The 19,007-nt window shown below is 46.6% G+C and overlaps 1 protein-coding gene across 1 annotated transcript in view; it reads left to right on the top strand.

Moving 5' to 3' along the window:
- ADAMTS16 (ADAM metallopeptidase with thrombospondin type 1 motif 16) overlaps nucleotides 1-19,007 on the top strand; it is a 194,417-nt gene that overhangs the window by 65,190 nt on the left and 110,220 nt on the right. The window contains exons 4-7 of the mRNA XM_070774930.1: nucleotides 3,475-3,674; nucleotides 5,940-6,023; nucleotides 8,437-8,596; nucleotides 10,261-10,366. Of these exons, the coding sequence (XP_070631031.1) occupies nucleotides 3,475-3,674; nucleotides 5,940-6,023; nucleotides 8,437-8,596; nucleotides 10,261-10,366 (550 nt within the window). The remainder of the gene's footprint in view (nucleotides 1-3,474; nucleotides 3,675-5,939; nucleotides 6,024-8,436; nucleotides 8,597-10,260; nucleotides 10,367-19,007) is intronic.

Raw genomic sequence — 19,007 nt, 5'->3', positions numbered from 1 at the left:
CGCAGCTGGAAAATGGAAAAATGTAGCCATTTTTTTCTCCTTTTTAATCTTAATTTTTTAAATTACAAAAGTATGATAACTCATTTACAGGAGTCTCAGAATATACAGAACAAGGTTACATATAGTTCCACTATATATTACAGTTTTTTTAAGTAGATGAAGATTTTTAGTTGGAGTTTCAATATCAAACTCTCAAAAATTAATAGAACGAATATACAGAGAAGTAGAAGGCTATAGTAGACCTGAAAAGCACTATGTTTTCATAATAAAACTAGAAAAAAGGTGGCAGAAAATGTGGGCCGTGTCAGTGGCTGATCTGGTGCTGTTGACTTGCCATCTCTGCCCGCTTCTGCAGGGCACGTGGCAGTTCTTTGCCCTGGGCCCCCCGAGCAGCTGGGGCCACGCCTAGCAGAATTGGCACAATCCCTCTGGGCTGAGCACTTAGTCCTCAAGGCTCACTTATCTGACAGCATGGGACACGATATTCCCACACTATCCATGAGGCTTTGGGCTTCCCTAGAGGTATCTCCATCTTCTGTCTCAGGGGGTTTACACCTACAAAGATTCTTTCCTGGAGTCTCTGCTCAGGAGATGAGGGATTTTCCTGTGTGTTCAGGCTTCCCTAGTGGGCTGCTGTCTGTGGGGTCGCACAGAGCCGGACACGACTGAAGTGACTTAGCAACAGCAGCAGCAGTGGCTCAGACAGTAAAGGATCTGCCTACCATGCAGGAGACCCAGGTTTGATCCCTAGGTGGAGAAGATCCCTGGAGAAGAAAGTGGCAACCCACTTCAGGACTCTTGCCTAGAGAATTCCATGGGCAGACCACGGGGTCACAAAGAGTCGGACATGACTGAGCAGCTAACCCTTTCACTTTCCTGTGGGTTTAGGCATTTCTCTCTGTTGAAAAGGGCAGAGAAAAGCAGGCTGATTTGCTTAAAATCAGTTGTGACTCTGAACCTCAGGCTCAAATAGTAGCTTGCTGCTTCTAGCTGAGGCATCATGGGTGGGTTTTGAGCTGGGACTCATGTGTGGCGGGAGATGCTGTGGGACCATATTGAGTGGATGACTTGTTTTGAGGGGCTTTTCTGACCCCAGGCCAGTGAGACCACCACCTCTGTGCTCCTGCCTTTTTCCAGTACTGAGGGCCTGGGGAACTGCTATGTTCCCATCTCCGCTTGTACCCTGTACTTATGGAAATTAAGACTAAGGGCCCTGGGACCACAATGCCAGATCTGAAATCCATTCCCAGTGCCTTCTAGGGAGGGATTTTGAGAAAGTGATGTTCATCTCCCGTGTCTCGGTGGCCTCACTCCTACCCACAGCTGGTGTAGAGAGTGAGTGGGTTATACATAGACATCTTTTATGGGGGAGACCACATCAGTGTAAACTGCGTCAATGCAAATGGCATGTGATGAGTGCTTATTAAACTGTAGTGGTGTAACTGTTATCCTCCCAAGAGTTCTTTTAAGTTTGCAAGTATTTTAGCAAAGAGAGTAAAATGCAGTGGATGTGAGTATCAGTCAATCAAAACAGTGTCTTCTAGCTGAGTATTCCATGAGCAGAGCTGGCATAGCTTTTGAATTAGTGCCACCTTTATTTTTCTGGGCTCCAAAATCACTGCAGATGGTGATTGTAGCCATGAAATTAAAAGACGCTTACTCCTTGGAAGGGAAGTTATGACCAACCTAGATGGCATATTAAAAAGCAGAAATATTACTTTGCCAACAAAGGTCCATCTAGTCAAGGCTCTAGTTTTTCCAGTGGTCATGTATGGATGTCAGAGTTGGACTGTGAAGAAGGCTGAGTGCCGAAAAATTGATGCTTTCGAACTGTGGTGCTGGAGAAGACTCTTGCGAGTCCCTTGGACTACAAGGAGATCCAACCAGTCCGTCCTAAAGGAGACCAGTTCTGGGTGTTCTTTGGAAGGAATGATGCTAAAGCTGAAACTCCAGTACTTTGGCCACCTTATGCGAAGAGTTGACTCATTGGAAAAGACCCTGATGCTGGGAGGGATTGGGGGCAGGAGGAGAAGGGGACGAGAGAGGATGAGATGGCTGGATGGCATCACTGACTCTATGCATGTGAGTTTGTGTGAACTCCGAGAGTTGGTGATCGACAGGGAGGCCTGGTGTGCTGTGATTCATGGGGTCGCAAAGAATCAGACACAACTGAGCGACTGAACTGAACCGACTGACTGAATTTAGTAATTCACCTAATTCAGTAAAGTACTGCCACCTAATACCTGGATACTTTCACACGGAGCAGTTCTAACCACGTTTTCTGAGGCATCCACCAAACTTGACCATTTTTAGCATAGTGTCAACTTCCCGATTATCAAAGCCAAAACTATTTTTAAACAGCTTGCACTAAGAAGATCAAGTCTATTTTGTCTTCCAGTTAAATTAGGTAAATATTTATAATACTTTTGAGGAAATTCAGCTCTACAGTGGATCTGTCTGGAGCATTTATAACCCACTGGAAATACTACAGACAATCTGGCTGTGTGTTTATAACCCACTGGAAATACTACAGACTATCCAGCTGTGTGTCCAGACCCGGGAATCAACTTTAAAACCTCTTAGGTCATTAAAAGTCTTCAAATGAGAACACCGTGTAAGACAGCACTTCTTTTTGTAATTATTAGTTTTATTGCTCTGTCAGTGACTCCGTTTCGGAGCCCCTGTTGCACATACCCTCATGTTCACAGTCTCGGAACATCTTGCTTTAGACACAGCACTTCAGAACCAAAGTGATCTTTTTTTGTTGTTGTTGAGTTGCTCAGTCGTGAACTCCTCTTTGCAACCCCACAGACTGCAGCACACCAGGCTTCCCTGTCCATCACCAACTCCCAGAGTGTGGTCAAAATCATGTCCATTGAATCGGGGATGCCATCCAACCATCTCGTCTTCTGTCGTTCCCTTCTCCTCCTGCTGCCAGTCTTTCCCAGCATCAGGTTTTTTCCCAGTGAATCAGCTCTTCACACCCGATGGCCAAAGGATTAGAGCTTCAGCTTCAGCATCAGTCCTACCAATGAATATTCAGGGTTGATTTCCTTTAGGATGGATTGGTTGGATCTTCTTGCAGTCCAAGGGACTTTCAAGAGTCTTCTCCAACACCACAGTTTGAAAGCATCAATTCTTCAGTGCTTAGCCTTCTTTATGGTCCAACTCTAACATCTGTACATGACTACTGGAAAAAACACCGCTTTGACTATACAGACCAATTTGTTTTAAATCAAGAGAAATTTATACAAAAGTCCATATAGTGATGAATTCTATGACATCTAGGCTGTGCAAACTTTATTTAAATGTAGTGTCCCACCTTAACACAAGTTTCGCATCATAGTTTTAAGGGTTTTATGGTTCATTTCATGAATATTCATTTTTTTAATCCATTTTCTTTAGCGCGAGCTCTGCCACAGGTCTTGTGTGATGACTTTGCTTTTACTTCCTCTCCAAATGCCCCCCCTGTAGACATGCCCAAGCCTCCCAAAGAAGACCTTTTCATCCTGCCGGATGAGTATAAATCATGTGTAAGGCAAAAGCGCTCCCTTCTGAAGTCCCATAGGAATGAAGAGCTGAATGTGGAGACGCTGGTGGTGGTTGACAAAAAGATGATGCAAAGCCATGGCCATGAAAACATCACCACCTACGTGCTGACAGTTCTCAACATGGTAGGCTCGTCCTGCTCTTTGAGCCGCGTGTGTGATTCTGCCTCGTGTGGGTGTAGTGTGTGCGTTTGCCTCCCTCTTTTACTTGTGGATTTATGTTTCATACTCAAGAAATATTTCATCCATGATAGCTCCTTCACTTTTACTATGCTCCAATCAGAAGAGCCATTTTCAATCCTTCAGAGAATAAAATTTGGAGGATGAACAATTTGGCATGAAAAAAATATGAACAATATTTCAAGTTTACAATGTCTCCATTTATCAGAAATCTCCAAGAGGATGCTGAGACCTTTGAGTGCAGTAAGTCTGCCCATCAGCAGTATATATGTGTGATTTTAGGTGGCCCTATACAAATGCCCATCTCCCCTGGTGGTTCAGATGGTAAAGAATCCACCTGCAATGAGGGAGACCTGGGTTTGATCCCTGAGTTGGGAGGATCCCTTGGAGAAGGAAATGGCAATCCATTCCAGTATTCTTGCCTGGAGAATTCTATGGAGAGAGGAGCCTGGCAGGCTACAGTCCATGGGGTCACAAAGGGTTGGACATGACTGAAGTGACTTAAAACACAGCACATAGAAAATGCTCATCTTTTTAGGAATATGAATATAAAAGATGCATTATTTTATCTACAAGAACAAGAAGCAGTACACCGTTTAGAATGTCACTGCAGTGGTGACCTAAATGGAAATGCAGTCCAAAATCAAGGGGATGTGTGTACACATGGGGCTTCCCTGGTGGCTCAGCAGTAAAGAACCCACCTGCCGGTGCAGGAAATATGGGTTCAGTCTCTGGGTCGGGAAGATCCCTTGGAGAAGGAAATGGAAATCCACTCCAGTGTTCTTGCCTGGGAAATCCCACAGACAGCGGAGCCTGGCATGCTGCAGTCCATGGGATGCCAGAGTCGGACATGACTTTGTGACTGACAACAATAGCAAATGATGTAGAGATATGATACGTATGACCGGCTCCCTCCGCTGCACAGCAGAAACTAACGCAACACTGTGAAGCAACTATACTCCAATAATTTTTTTAAATGTCACTGCAGATAGAAATGTGTCTGGCTTTGTGTCTGCTTGGCAGCTCTAGTCTGTACTAAAGTGTAGCGAGAGGTGTCTAAGCCCCATTCCACCTAAGTGGAATCTGCATAACAGAAGACAAAATTTGGGGCCATCAAAGTGAATTTTTAAAATAGTTTTATTTGAAACATACGTTTCACATCCCGATAAACAGAGTACCCCTAAATATGATTCAGTTTGCCATGATTCGGCATGGCTGCTCTCACCGTCCTTGTTTTTGGCGGCCAGACCCTCGTGGTTTCCGGTCTCCCAGGGGACTGAGGCAGGTGGTCACCCAGAGGCACCCGCCACTGCAGGTCTCTGCCATTTGCAAACATTGCCTCTGTTCTGTTGAGCTTTTCTCTCATTTCCACATCCTGGTGCCACATCAGTTCCCTGGAGCTTCCCGTGACCGTTGACTCGTCCTCACTCGTCGCCTCAAATGCCTGAGGTGACGCCTGATCACTCGTTTCTACTCCTGTGACCTTCACCTCTAACGTCTGCATCTCCCCTTGAGCACTGTCTTTCTGCATTGATTTCCTTCTCTTTCTTGTATCCTCTGGTCTTTTCCCAAGAAGTTCTCTTATGCTTCTGGAATCTTTCACTGGGACAGCTTGGGGAGTGCTTACCTGTGGGTCATCACTGTCAGTTAAAAAAGAAACTTCCTTGTAGTCTAATGAGGACACTTTCCAACTAAGGGGACTTGTGAGCCCTTCACTGGTGTTTGATAACACGTGGGACCTACCTCCCCAGACTTCATTGTTTTACTTCCAAGCACCAACCATAAGGACCCAAGAGTTGGTGTGATTAGATGTTCCCATACCTGTGTGTCTTGGGCTTTCCTGGTGGCTCAGATGATAAAGAATCTGCTTGCCATGCAGAAGACCTGGGTTCCATCCCTGGGTTGGGAAGATCCCCTGGAGAAGGGAAAGGCTACCGATTCCAGTATTCTTGCCTGGAGAATCCCACGGACAGAGGAGCCTGGCAGGCTACAGTCCATGGGGTCTCAAAGAGTCAGACACAACTGAGCAACTAACACTTTCACTTTCACACTTTCACTTCACATCCCTGTGTGTCTAGCAGTGTAAGAAACCGAACATTGCTCTGTCACGTGGAGAACACGGGATTGGCCTTCAGCTGTGAACTCCAGGCTAAGGGCTGGGGGAAAGGGTGTCATGTGCAGGGACTGACGTGAGTTACCTGTCTTTCCCAGGTGTCTGCTTTATTCAAAGACGGGACAATAGGAGGGAATATCAACATTGCCATTGTCGCCCTGATTCTTCTGGAAGAGGAACAGGTATCCTATCTTTGATACCAGCAGCTTCCCCCCCTCAGAAAAATACGTGCAAAATATTCATTTTCCTAAATGTAATTTTTCTATGGATTCTTTCCTTCTCTTTCGCTTGAGGACAGAAACGTTCTGATATTGTGTATAATACAGTCAGTTTCTTGTCAGTTCCCATAATGCTTATGTGACTTTTGTTTGTGATTTTTGTGCAGAGAAGTAAAGCATACTCATTTGCTTGGCTAATAAGAAAATGGAAAGGAAAAGTAACTTTAAAATATATTTGTTTATTTGGCCGCACTGGTCTTAGTTGAGATGCTCGGGATCCCCGACCTTCATTGCAGCGTGCAGGGTTCTTTAGTTGTGGCCTGTGGGATTTAGCTCCCTGACCAGAGATTGAGCCTAGGCCCCTTGCATTGAGAGCGTGAAGGTTTAGCCACTGGACCACTGTGGAAGTCCCAAAAAGAACTACTGTAACACCTGGGTGGGAAATACACCCGGAATACGAAGCATGTTCCACTGTGAGCCTGAGGATGGAGGTGGCGTCTTTTGTTGGAAGGCGTTTAATAGCGCCCCGTAGCCCGGAGGCGGCACCGTACCGTGCGGCTCTGTGTGCTTGTACTCTGTTACCTCCCAAGCGCTGACACTCACCTTCACCACCTTCAGTCTCAGCATTTTATTCGTAGAGTCTAGAATGTCAGGCACATTTCTCTCATTGCGTGCAAACCTCCAAATTATGCTGGATCCTGGGAGCAGTGGGGAAAAGATTGTCTGGCGCCTTCATTTCAGAACCCCTGTGTGGACACACAGAGGTGCACCTCCGTTCACAGTGCACCTCGGGTGGGCGTATTGTGGCAGAAGTAAGGGGGAGTTTCTTAGCCATCAAGGGCTGTCAGTTCTATTTTGCCCTGAGCTGGTCATTGACTGGACGTCAGGGAGTGAACCCCGGGTCCTAGCCAGGCACCCAACCTCCAGTTCCACCCTTACTGGTGTTTCGGCAGAGTCTCCTGTTAGCCATGGTTGTCTTGTTTATGAAACAAATAATTTTTAGATGAACTCTGAGATCCTTGATAAGATCTCAGATGCCTTTAGATTTGCAGGTTCTGGGCTGAGGCCCTCTTTCCAAGCAGGCGGGGTGTGCAGGGGCAGGCATGTTTCTGGACTGAATAGTCAGCGAAGTACAACTTCATTGCCTCTCGTGTGGGGCTTCTGACTGACTGAGCAGGGATTCCCAGGTGACAGGTTAATTATTCTCTGCATTAAAATGTTTCACCTTGGAATTCATCCAAGCAGCAAAGAATAAGCGAGGTTATCGTTTGATCATACACCTGTGTTAACTTTAATTAATGCAGTTTTCCTGGAAATCACCGGCTGAAGAATGTAAGGCATGTCCCAGGGTTGATGTGCAGCATTAAGCTTGGGTGCACTTGGCCTTCTGGAAAGACACAATAGCACTGAAGGAGAAAGCGTGTTAGTGACTGAGAGACACGGTTCCAGCCCAACACTCTGGTCAGAAAAGCTTTAAAGTTGTTGTCCTGAAATGGAGATGTTTAAGCTGGTTTTCTGTGACCATCCATAGGAAAATATATCGAACCTATGGATAAGGTTTAAATAACTCATCTGCCAGCTTTGAGAGCTATTCTTACCAGCGCCCCCAGTTCTTCGTTTACCAAGAGTTCAGGTACCTTCATTCTGATCTTCCATTGCTGATCTATTAGAACTTGGTATATATACCATGGTGGCTCAGTGGTAAAGAATCTGCCTGCCAATGCAGGAGATGCGGGTTTGATCCCTGGGTTGGGAAGATACCCTGGAAGGGAAAATGGCAACCCACTCCAGTATTCTTGCCTGGGAATTCCCATGAACAATGGAGCCTGGCAGGATATAGTCCTTGAGGTCACAAGAGAGTCAAACATGACTTAGCTACTGAACAACAATAGCAATACATGGAGGAGGCTGAACGTCACCTGGAACTATCCTTCTAGTTCCAGCCTGTTTTCTAGAAATAAAGAAATTTCTTTCTAGACATAAAGAAATAAAGCTTTGTCAGTTGAGCAGCCCCTTCTTACAACATGGTGTTTCCGTGTAAAACTGACCTAATTTAATGCTGTAGTAATAACTCTTAGAAGAGTTACAGACACAGAAGTAATGTTTCTTGGGTCATCGAAGTGTGATCAGTGATTGAATGCATCCCCACTGTTTTTGTACAGAACTGGAGAAAGGGACATGAGCGTCTACACTGCATCTACAAGTTTTATATACAACGCCCTCCTTTGTATTTTAATACATGAGATGGATAGACTAGTTCGTCTGCCATTCAGATTCACCACGTCACTGAAATCCAAATCAGTGGTAGTGTGCGGTGATGCCAGTGCCGCTGCCTGACATGCTCTCTTCCTGTTTTCTCGGGCGCCCTCCCACGCAGCCAGGGTTGGTGATAAGCCATCACGCGGACCACAGCCTGAGCAGCTTCTGCCAGTGGCAGTCTGGACTGACGGGGAAAGATGGGGCTCGCCACGACCACGCCATCTTACTCACCGGCCTGGACATATGCTCCTGGAAGAACGAGCCCTGTGACACCCTGGGTAAGAGCCTCTGCTGGGGCTTTGACAGACTCGTGTGTGCCGTGCTCCGTCAGCAGCCCGGGATACGGAGGGTTCTCACCTCCCACCCGGATCCGTAAGTGGCAGCTGCTGCTGAGTGCCTTTGTGAGAAACAGACGCCGTCCCTGCATAAACGTTGGCCAAACATAAGAGTGCGCTTGTCGTCACCAAAATCACTTCTTTCCCATGGAAAGGTCTCACAGATTCAAGAACTCCTGTCTCTTCTAATTTAAGAAATAATTTCTTCCATTTCTTCCTCTAATTGTGAGAGTGGGATCAAGAGGTCCAAGTGGGTCTCTCATGATAGGAAAGACATATGTTTGTGAATATTTATAGAGATACTACAATAATATTGTGTTCCTCATCTTTCTGTTTCTCTATAAATATCTCAATCTTAGCCACTTTTAGCATGCTTAAAGGGCTGACTGAATGTTAGTGGTACTTTATGATGCAAATTTTTTTATACTTTTCCAAACAGTGTAAACAGTGAAATGTGAAACAGGAAACCCTTGGACAATCACACAAAGGGCCCTGAATAAGGTGGGAGAAGGGCGTTTGTTCTCTCTGTGTGGAACGACAGTCCACAGTTCTGTGTAATGTTCAAGTTACAGGTTACAATGGGGGCAATGTCCATGAGGCGGTCTTTTTGCAAATGGTGTGAAATAGTGTAAACAGTGAGCTACTGACAGAGGTGCTCCTGGACTTTTTTTTTTTCTCTTTCTCCATTTCTTTCCAAGGTCTTGGGGAAGAAGTCTCTTTGTTACAAAAACATTCAAACAAGGCTGGGTTTGATAGAGGTCAGTCCTGACTCCTTGTTCCCCGAAAGGCCTGCATACAAAGTGGGCCCTCGGCTGTGGGATCCAGCAGAGTTCCCGGCCGCCAGCTGGCGAGCCTGACCCACTGGGCCTACACCATGCACGCCGTGAGGCTGACCTGGAACGCCTGCTTTACTTCTGGGGCCTGGAACCGGGGCCCACACCAGGCCGAGGTGCCCTGTGGCCAGCCCCCAGCCAACGCCTGGACCTGAGTCTCTGCTGAGAACCCCTGGTCGGCGTTATTCCTCCTGTGGGGGATTAAGTCCTTTTGTGCAAGGTCACTGCAGGGAAGGCCCCGGGTCCTTGCGCCTGGTTTCCCCCAGGCCTTTCCCCAGGTGCTCGCTCCCTCTGCTGATTCTACACTTTATCATTTTATCCACATTAAACTATACCCATGAGCAGGACAGACGCTGAGTCCTGTGAACAGCCCCCCGCCGGCAGGTCGTCCACCCTGGCACGGCCTTGAGGGCCACCGACACCCTCTCCCCACAGCACTTTGTGTCGGGCCTCTGAGGACACAGACGTTTGTAGGAAAAAAGCTGAAATTCTCCTCCTTCAGCACGGAACCCCCTCTTGGATGTTGCCCCCTTGTAACCTGTAACTGGAACATGACGTAGAACTGTGGACTGTTTTCCATGAAGAGAGAACAAATGCCCCCTCCCACGTTATTCAGGGCCCTTAACAGGGGTTTCCTGTTTCACGTTTCACCTGACCAAGACGAGAACCAGGCGTCTCGGAAGGACAGAGATGAACACACGTGTGTGCTGTGCCCCGTCTCTGTTTTCCTACGGTGCTTGGCCTGTACGTTCTTTCCATCCATTTGTCTCGTAGGATTCGCACCCATCAGTGGCATGTGCAGTAAATACCGCAGCTGTACGATTAATGAGGACACGGGTCTTGGACTGGCCTTCACCATCGCCCACGAGTCTGGACACAAGTGAGTGCATCTCCCTGGGAGGGCGGAGCCTGGCATCCCCTCTGGGCTGGATGTTTGTCTTGAAATGGTGATGGGTAGGTCACGTCTGTAAGGGGACATCCCAGCAGGAATGCCATGGACCATAGGAGATGATCTCGTAGGTGCATCTATTCCGTTTGAATGCCTCGCTGTGCTCGATCTCAAGCGGTGGTGATCCACGCGTTTGCTCTTTGCTCCCTCTCTTCATCCGTCCCTGCTCACACATGTGCAAACAACCGCACACTGCAGACTCGTCTGTCTGTCCCTGCTCCTCTGTCCTGTGTCTTGAGCTTGTCCTGTGGGCTGACTGCATTCCCTGGTTAGCTCCTGCAGAAGGACCCCACGTAGCTGAGGATGGTAAACGTTGGTAACTTACTGTTCGAAAGTTTGCATTCTGATGTCACTCTGATCATTTGTAGAGATGGGTTGTGGTTGGTGTGCAGGGTTTGGGCAACACAGACAGGACAAGAGATGCAGTCTGGTAGGAGCTGGTTGGCTTCCACATCCCCACGTGCCCACTGTTGTCAGTTGTGAATTGAAGCAGCAACAGGGTGAGTGGGGAGCCTGGGGCTTTGGCGGACGGATGGACAGTGCAGGACCAAGCAATTCTCAGTGGTGGGTGGCTTGTCATTAGCGATATCTCTTCAAGTGAGAAGCTTACCTTTATTCCTGTAAAAATGAAACACTTCTGTCAGTTATTTCTAGCAGCTGTTATTCTTAAACAAGCTTTCTTACTCTAATAATCTATAGGTCGCCTCACTTTGAGGCACCATCTACTTAATTTTTTTTTTTTTACTCAATGGGGCTCACTTGCTGCAATTGCTTTGTTTATATGAGCATCAGCAATAATAACACAAATGTTTTTCTTCTGGATTGAAATTGTACTTGAAGCTTCTAGAAAGCCCACAACCAGGAGTCACAATTTTTTTCTAATTTTACTTCCATCCTCATTGATCTTGCTAATCACAAAATTTGCAAAAGGCATTGATTGTCACTTGGTTTTTGCAAAACTGACTTCTCCATCTGGTTAGAAATTGGACTGAGGCCACTTGTATCATCCTGACCTGTTCAAAGCATCTGTGTGTGTGTGTGTGTGTATAAGTGTGTGTGTGTGTGTGGACACACGTGTGCCTGCCTTTAATAGGATCTCACAGAAGCCATGCAGATTTAGGCTCTGTGTGAACTGATGACCTGAAAGTGAAGCTTTATATCTTATTACTGATCCCTTCATCATTACAGGTAATGATTGACGTTTTCAGTGCCTAGAAAATTGCACCTACACTTTACAAAGCTTTCAATTAAATCATAATTGTAAATGGGCTGCTGGAGTTAAAACTTCAAAAACTCTCATTATTTTTATGACATGGGGCTCTTGCTGTCCTCTGAACCATACCTAAATTTAATTAAACAATCAAGGTAAGAAATATTTAAGTCATCAAGGGCTGAACAAACCAGCATTAGATAAGCAGTTGTGATCTGGGCCCTGGCAGTCCTGGCAGCCACAGCTGGTGAATTTAACTAAATTCAACTCTGTACATCCAAGTCAAGACTCCCCATCTTCCATGTCAACAAGCATCAGCGTTTGCTTTTATTTTTTTCCTAGAGTGGGTGCATCTGTGCTAAGTCACTTCAGTCGTGTCCAACTCTCTGTGACCCCATGAGCTGTAACGCACCAGGCTCCTCTGTCCATGGGATTCTCCAGGCAAGAATACTGGAGTGGGTTGCCATTTTCTTCTCCAGGGGATCTTTCTGATCCAGGGATCAAACCCGGGTCTCCTGCATTGGTAGGTGGGTTCTTTACCACTAATGCCACCTGGGAAGCCCCTTTTTCTTAGAAGCCAGCTATTATTCCTTTTGTCACTAGGGCTCAGTGTAGGTAGAAAAAGAATTTCTTCCAAACAAGAGAAAAGTGCTTTTGTTTGCAAGTGGGGATATAGATGAGAGGAAGGAAAGGAACTCTAGAGGTGTGGGTGCAGAGAAGTCCCACTCCTAATAGAACTGACCCCAGGAAGTGAGCACCTTCTGCTTGAGACCTCCTTCTCCAGCACCTGCTGCTTGAGACCACTGTGCAAGAGTCAGAGAGTCCGGGAGCCCTGAGTGTTTCATGTCACCAGTGAAATAGCTTCTGATCATATTAAGGAAATAGGAAGTACAGTGGGAGGTGTGCACAGAAAAGGCATGTGCCAGCTGCCATAGCAAATAGCCTGGAATGGTAGCCCTGTCTGTTAGGGTCATGCATGTAATGAATGGAAATTTGCATCTGTGTCAGCGACCTGATGGCTCAAATGGTAAAGAATCTGCCTGCAATGAAGGAGACCTGGGTTTAATCTCTGGGTTGGGATGATCCCCTGGAGTAGGAAATGGCAACCCACTCCAGGATTCTTGCCTGGAGAATCCCATGGACAGAGGAGCCTGATGGGCTACAATCCATGGGGTCGCAAAGATTCAGACACAGCTTAGAAACTGAACAACAACAATGATCAATAGTGTATGTGTGTCAATCCCGATTCCCCAGTTCATCTCGCCTCTCTTTCCCTCTCACTGTCTGTACATAAGGGGGCGTGTTACTAACACATCATTCACTGTGGCACCTGCGTCCGATGAGGGGCAGGGAGGCTCAGAAATGTGGCTCCATGCCTTTCAGGTGAATCACAAACAAACCCAGTGATTCAGTTTATTCACTTAATAACTATTACTACTCAGAGAAGTAGTCATAGGTTTAAGGCAGGGATCCAGCAGCATGCCTTCACCTTATCCTTAGCAGGGAGCTCTAAGCAGAAGCAGTTTCTAAGTTCTATACCATAAGAATTAAGAAGTAATTTTACATTTATACAGTAATTACATTTCAGTTCAGTTCAGTCACTCAGTCATGTCCAACTCTTTGCGACCTTAGGGACTGCAGCGCGCCAGGCCTCCCTGTCCATCACCAACTCCCGGAGTTTACCCAGACTCATGTCCATTGAGTCAGTTATGCCAACCTTCACCTGTGAAACAGAATGTTTTATAACTTAGTAAATGTAATTACTTCTCCACTGACCTCCAGTAGCATATTGGGTGCCACTGGAGATCAGTGGAGAAGTGATTACATTTATTGAGTTATAAAGCATCCTGTTTCACAGGTGAAGTTTGGTTTATGTTCAGAGGACCTGATCATTCAGGTTTATCATTACAGTGGATAATGTAATTGTAATGCATTTATATTATGCACAGCAGTATATATGTAAGGCTCAGAGCCTTTCAGCCATAGATTCTTAACCTTCAGCTCAAAAAGATTCAGTTCATGTCCAGCCTGTTTTTTCCGCCAGGTTCTGTTCTTTTTTAATCTCAAGGCATCTTGTGGTTTCCACTGGGGAATCTGACCTAAAAACGGGAATTGCCAAGAACCATGGCTTGGATCTGTGTTGGGAAGGGGAGGAGAGAGACTGGAACTGGAAACGAGCACGTGTCTGCTCCTTTCGAGTGTGCGGTTGAGCCAGGTCTGGTGGAGGGTGGGCTTCCTGGTTGTACTGAGTCACTTGTCACACACAGCATGTGCGGTTTGCTCAATGGAGGTGTTGAAGAATAGGCACAGAGGCACAAGGGCTCAACTACACATTTTGGAAAATGTGTCATCTGGGCATGAATCCATTTGAAAAATTCTCATTTGCCAAAGGAAGTCATGCCATTCGATGGGCAGGGCCCTGGAACTCAGATCCCAGATACCCTGTGGTTCTCTGGCAGCCTGACCATGACTGTGGTGCATAGCCTGGTCTCCTCTTCCATAGGTTTCTGTATATAAAACCCCTAGAGTCTGTGAGACCTCAGCAGGTGCAATTTGAGTTGTGTTACTTGAGCTGAGCATTGCTTGTATATGAAGTTGGCTTAAATACATAATTTTCATGGTCATTGCAGACCATCAAGATGATATTAAACATCCTGCGCTCAAGAGTATGCATGAGCCATCATCCTGCCCCCCTCTTTTTTCCACTATTTACCAATCCATATGGGGGCTTCCTAGTTGGTAAAGAACTCGCCTGCCAACACAGGAAATGTAGGTTTGATCTTTGATTGGGAAGATCCCTGGGAGAAGGGCATGGCAACCCACTCCAGCATTCTTGCCTGGAGAATCCCATGGACAGAGGAGCCTGGTGGGTTACAGTCCATGAGGTCACAGAGAGTCAGACATGACTGCACACACACATGCATGCTCTGATCCATTCACCGGGTGCAATTTGCCTTGTGCCAGCAGACCATTGTGTAGGATTCTACAAACTGACTAGTGGTCCATGCCCTCCAAAAGCCTAAAGCCAGGTAAGATAGACATGGCATGTGAGAGGCCAAGCAGTGAGGGCTGCAGCATGGCAAGATGTGCAAAGAAGATCAGGGAAGTCTTTCGGAAAGAAACAGAATTGGTGTGCGGATACCATTCTGCTTAGCCATCCTTGCTGCTGCTGCTGCTGTTAAGTTGCTTCAGTCGTGTCCGACTCTGTGGGATCCCATAGACAGCAGCCCACTAGGCTCCTCTGTCCCTGGGATTCTCCAGGCAAGAACACTGGAGTGGGTTGCCATTTCCTTCTCCAATGCATGAAAGTGAAAAGTGAAACTGAAGTCGCTCAGTCGTGCCCGAGTCTTAGGGACCCCATGGACTGGAGCCCACCAGGCTCCTCTGTACATGGGATTTTCCAGGCAAGAGTACTGGAGTGGGGTCCATTGCCATCCTTAGCTGTTGATATTAGATGCCCTTCCAAGCACTGGCTGGTGACGTGTGCACCTCACTGATTTATGGCTGTTCTCTGCCATCAGCCTGAGCCCCTAGCTGGATCGGGTAGGCACTGGGTGATTTTAAGGGTTTAAAGAATATCAAAGCAATAGTTGCTTAAAGATCATCTGATGTGGTGATTGTCAGACTGTCCCCCAGGACCCCCAGCAGGTTGGAGCATCATTTCTTACCAATTTTATTTATTGTCGTTCCTCTTAAGATTTTTGTTTCTGTGACCAAAAGTATTCGAAACCCATTGACCTTCGGCTGAACTGCCTCCTCATTACCGCCCTTACACACAGGCATGCACACACACACACACACACACACACACACCAAAGTTATGTATGCAAGTGATAGCTGGCATCTAGGTGTCTTGAGATTTGATCAAGACCACATGTGAATCAGGGAAAGAGATATTTTGAATTTTCCCTTTTTTACATGCATGATGCCAGATATGCTGAACAGTTTAAGAGGCAAGTTTTATTATCCCATTTTATAGGTAATAAAACTGAGACTCAGGAACTTGAAAAATTTGCTCCACATCAAACCACTTGTGAATGACAGGGCCAAGACCCTGACTGGAGGTTCCCCCACCACCGCAACTCATGTTCTCCCAGGTTATCTGACCTGCCCTGGCTTCAAGAGTCCCACCTGACTGCTGTCCCCATGTCAGCTTCCTGTCTGTCAGGGAGGATGGGTCTGCTTCTTCAAAAGCCTGCATCCGAGTCTGGACAAGTCCTACCTGTGGCACCATCATCACAGCCAGTGTGTGGTTTACCTTCCAGATGACTCTGACCTATCGTTACTTCTGAAGGGTCTTCCCTTTGTCTTAACCACTGCTGTCTGATCAGCCTGAAATATTGATGCAACCTCTAAAAATGCTTGGCTGTTCATCCTGGGTATATCATTGCATGCATGCCAAAGTCATTTTAGTCATGTCCAACTCTTTGCGACCCAACGGACCATAGCACACCAGGCTTCAGTCCATGGGATTCTCCCGGCAAGAATACTGGAGTGAGTTGCCACACCCTCCTCCAGAGGATCTTCCTGACCCAGGAATCAAACCCGGGTCTCTTAAGTCTGCATTGGCAGGTTCTTTACCACTAGGCCACCTGAGAAGCCTGGGTATATCCCTAGTAACAAGGAAATACTGGCTGATGTCATTGAATAACTCAAGAAAATTCTGTAAAAGACATTAAAAGCATGTGACACTGAATATAATTCTCAAGTCCAGTTTGATGTGAAATGATGTTTACATTTGGGTATTTGAGTTGCTGTTAAAGCTGGAAGGTCGTTTCTTATTCATTCAGCAAACGTCATTGGAGCTCCTGTTATGAGCTAGAAAGTCCACCAGTGCTGGGTCTCTGAGCACAGTTAAGAAGACCTTCTGTTCTCTAGAAACTTAAAAGCTAGTACACAAGAAAGCGGGAATATGTATTGTTTTAAAATATAGAATAGTAACCACTTGGAATAAAGTACTTTGAGTCATGGAAGCTAAAAAAAAAATGTCTGGCATGTGCAACTTGAATAGTAATTTCATTTCTTAGCTGCCAAATACCAACCTTATCTTCAAAATGTGCCCTAGTCATTCTTCCATGACTTTATTAATGTTACTATCAACTGTGATTATTGTGTGCACTTTCATGCCACTAGGCTGATCCCCCGCACTCCTTCAGTGCAGTTTAGGGTTTGTATTGCTTCCAAGAACAACTTGAAACATAGTAGTGCTGAAGTTTGGTTGGGTATCAGAATCATTTTGTGAGGATTCACCCAAACACCAGAACCTAACCCCCAACTTGGGCTTTCCTGATGGCTCAAATGGTAAAGAATAAACCTATGACAAACCTAGACAGCATATTAAAAAAGCAGAGACATCACTTTGCTGACAAAGGTCCATATAGTCAAAGCTATGGTTTTTCCAGTAGTTATGGATGATGTGAGAGTTGGACCATAAAGAAGGCTGAGCGCTGAAGAATTGATGCTTTCAAATTGTGCTGGAAAAGACTCTTGAGAGTCCCTTAGACTGCAAAGAGATCAAACCAGTCAATCCTCAAGGAAGTCAACCCTGAATATTCATTGGAAGGACTGATGCTGAAGCTGAAGTTCTAATACTTTGGCCACCTGATGCAAAGAGGCAACTCACTGGAAAAGACCCTGATGCTGAGAAAGATTGAGGGCAGGAGGGAAAGAGGGCAACAGAGGATGAGATGGTTGGATGGCATTATCGACTCAATGCACAAGAGTTTGAGCAAACTCCAGGAGATGGTGATGGACAGGGAAGCCAGGCTAACTGCAGTCCATGAGGTCACAGAGAGTCAGACAGGACTGAGCGACTCAACAACAACCCCCAACATTACTAAATCAAAACTCTACCAGGTAGGCTTTGGGGAGCCAGTGTGTGGTACATTTCTCAGATATTCTGATGCTCAGACAAGTCTGAGAATCATTGAAAATGACTTTGATGAAGATGTTTAATCCCCGGATGTGGGATACTGTGGTTTTGAATTCCTTAGAAATGAAGGCAGAATTGGTAGCAGATTCATCTAGGGCACTTGCTGGACCCTAATGTGTTTTCTTCATATTCGAGTCAAGGGCCGTCCAGGGGAAGGTACTTTGCTATTTCATCTTCATCACTTTCTCCCCGAGGCAGCCTCCCATGGATGACGCCTGAATCCTCCATTTCTGGGGCACATCCCCTCTGCCGTATGGTTACCTCGCCTTGACTGAGTGCTTTTAATGGGATTTCAGGTGGAGGCCGGAGTGACTGCATCTGCATCCCCTTGGTCCTGAGCGGGAATCGTGCAGAAGTTGGACAGTGTTTGTGCAGCAGGTTTCCTTGGACCCACCCTTCAACCACGCTCAGATTACACTATTGCACGGGTCCTGCCCGAGCTCTGACATCAAGAGTATTGGGTTCCAGTCCCAGCTCTGAGACCCTGGACTAGGCTGTCTCTGGCCTCCCATCTTGCTATCGTTACAAATATAATGTCTACCTTGTAGACCTGTAGTGAGAAAATAATACTTAATGTGCTTAATGTCCATGGGATTTTCCAGGCAAGAGTACTGGAGTGGGTTGCCATTGCCTTCTCCATACCTGAAAAGTAGTGCTTACAAATGGGAGTTGTTCTTCTTCCTGATATTATTAAACAGCTCTAAGGAAAACAGTTGGGTCTTCAGCCTCTGCCACAAGTGCAGATTCCCCAGCCCCCTGGGAGCTACCTCCCATGTGTCCCTGTCTCCCAGCCCTGTGCCCCTCCCTCCATTCATCATGGGGTTCTCGGCAGAGGAGAGCCCACACGGATGCAGGAACCATCCACCCCTCTTTGCTTCCTCCTTCTCTTCCCTTCCCCTTCCTTCTGTATCCCGCTCATTCAGAACTGCTTTCTGGGACTCCGTACAGTGACCGGGTGGGCTCTGTGCTGAGTCGTTCAGTTACGTCCAACTCTTTGAGACCCCATGGACTGTAGCCCGCCACACTCCTCTGTCCATGGGGATTCTCCAGGCAATAATACTAGACTGGGTTGCTACACCCTCCTCCAGGGCATCTTCCCGACCCAGGAATCAAACTGGGGTCTCCTGTACTGCAGGCAGATTCCTTACCAGCTGAGCTGCCAGGGAAGCCTGAGCGGGTGGGTACCAGGCACTAAAGGCCAAAAATGGCTTGACTCTCCAAGAATGTGTCCGCCCCCATGGGAAGTCTTCCAGGTCATGGAGCTCCCAAGTCCCCCAGGCTTCCTTCCCAGTGCAGCAAGTTGTGCTCTTCTGAGGTGGGTGAAGATGGCAGCCTGAGGCGATCCTACAGGACTAGCTTTAGGAAGTTAAGCAGCAGCTGATTTAATGGGCATGCATAGCAGCTGTCAGTGGGATTCTTATAAGCTCGAG

Source organism: Bos indicus, chromosome 20, assembly GCF_029378745.1.
Source record: "Bos indicus isolate NIAB-ARS_2022 breed Sahiwal x Tharparkar chromosome 20, NIAB-ARS_B.indTharparkar_mat_pri_1.0, whole genome shotgun sequence".
In the NCBI taxonomy this organism is placed as follows: domain Eukaryota; kingdom Metazoa; phylum Chordata; class Mammalia; order Artiodactyla; family Bovidae; genus Bos; species Bos indicus.
Note: the sequence above shows the minus strand (reverse complement) of the source record. Positions and strands in the feature narration are given on the sequence as shown.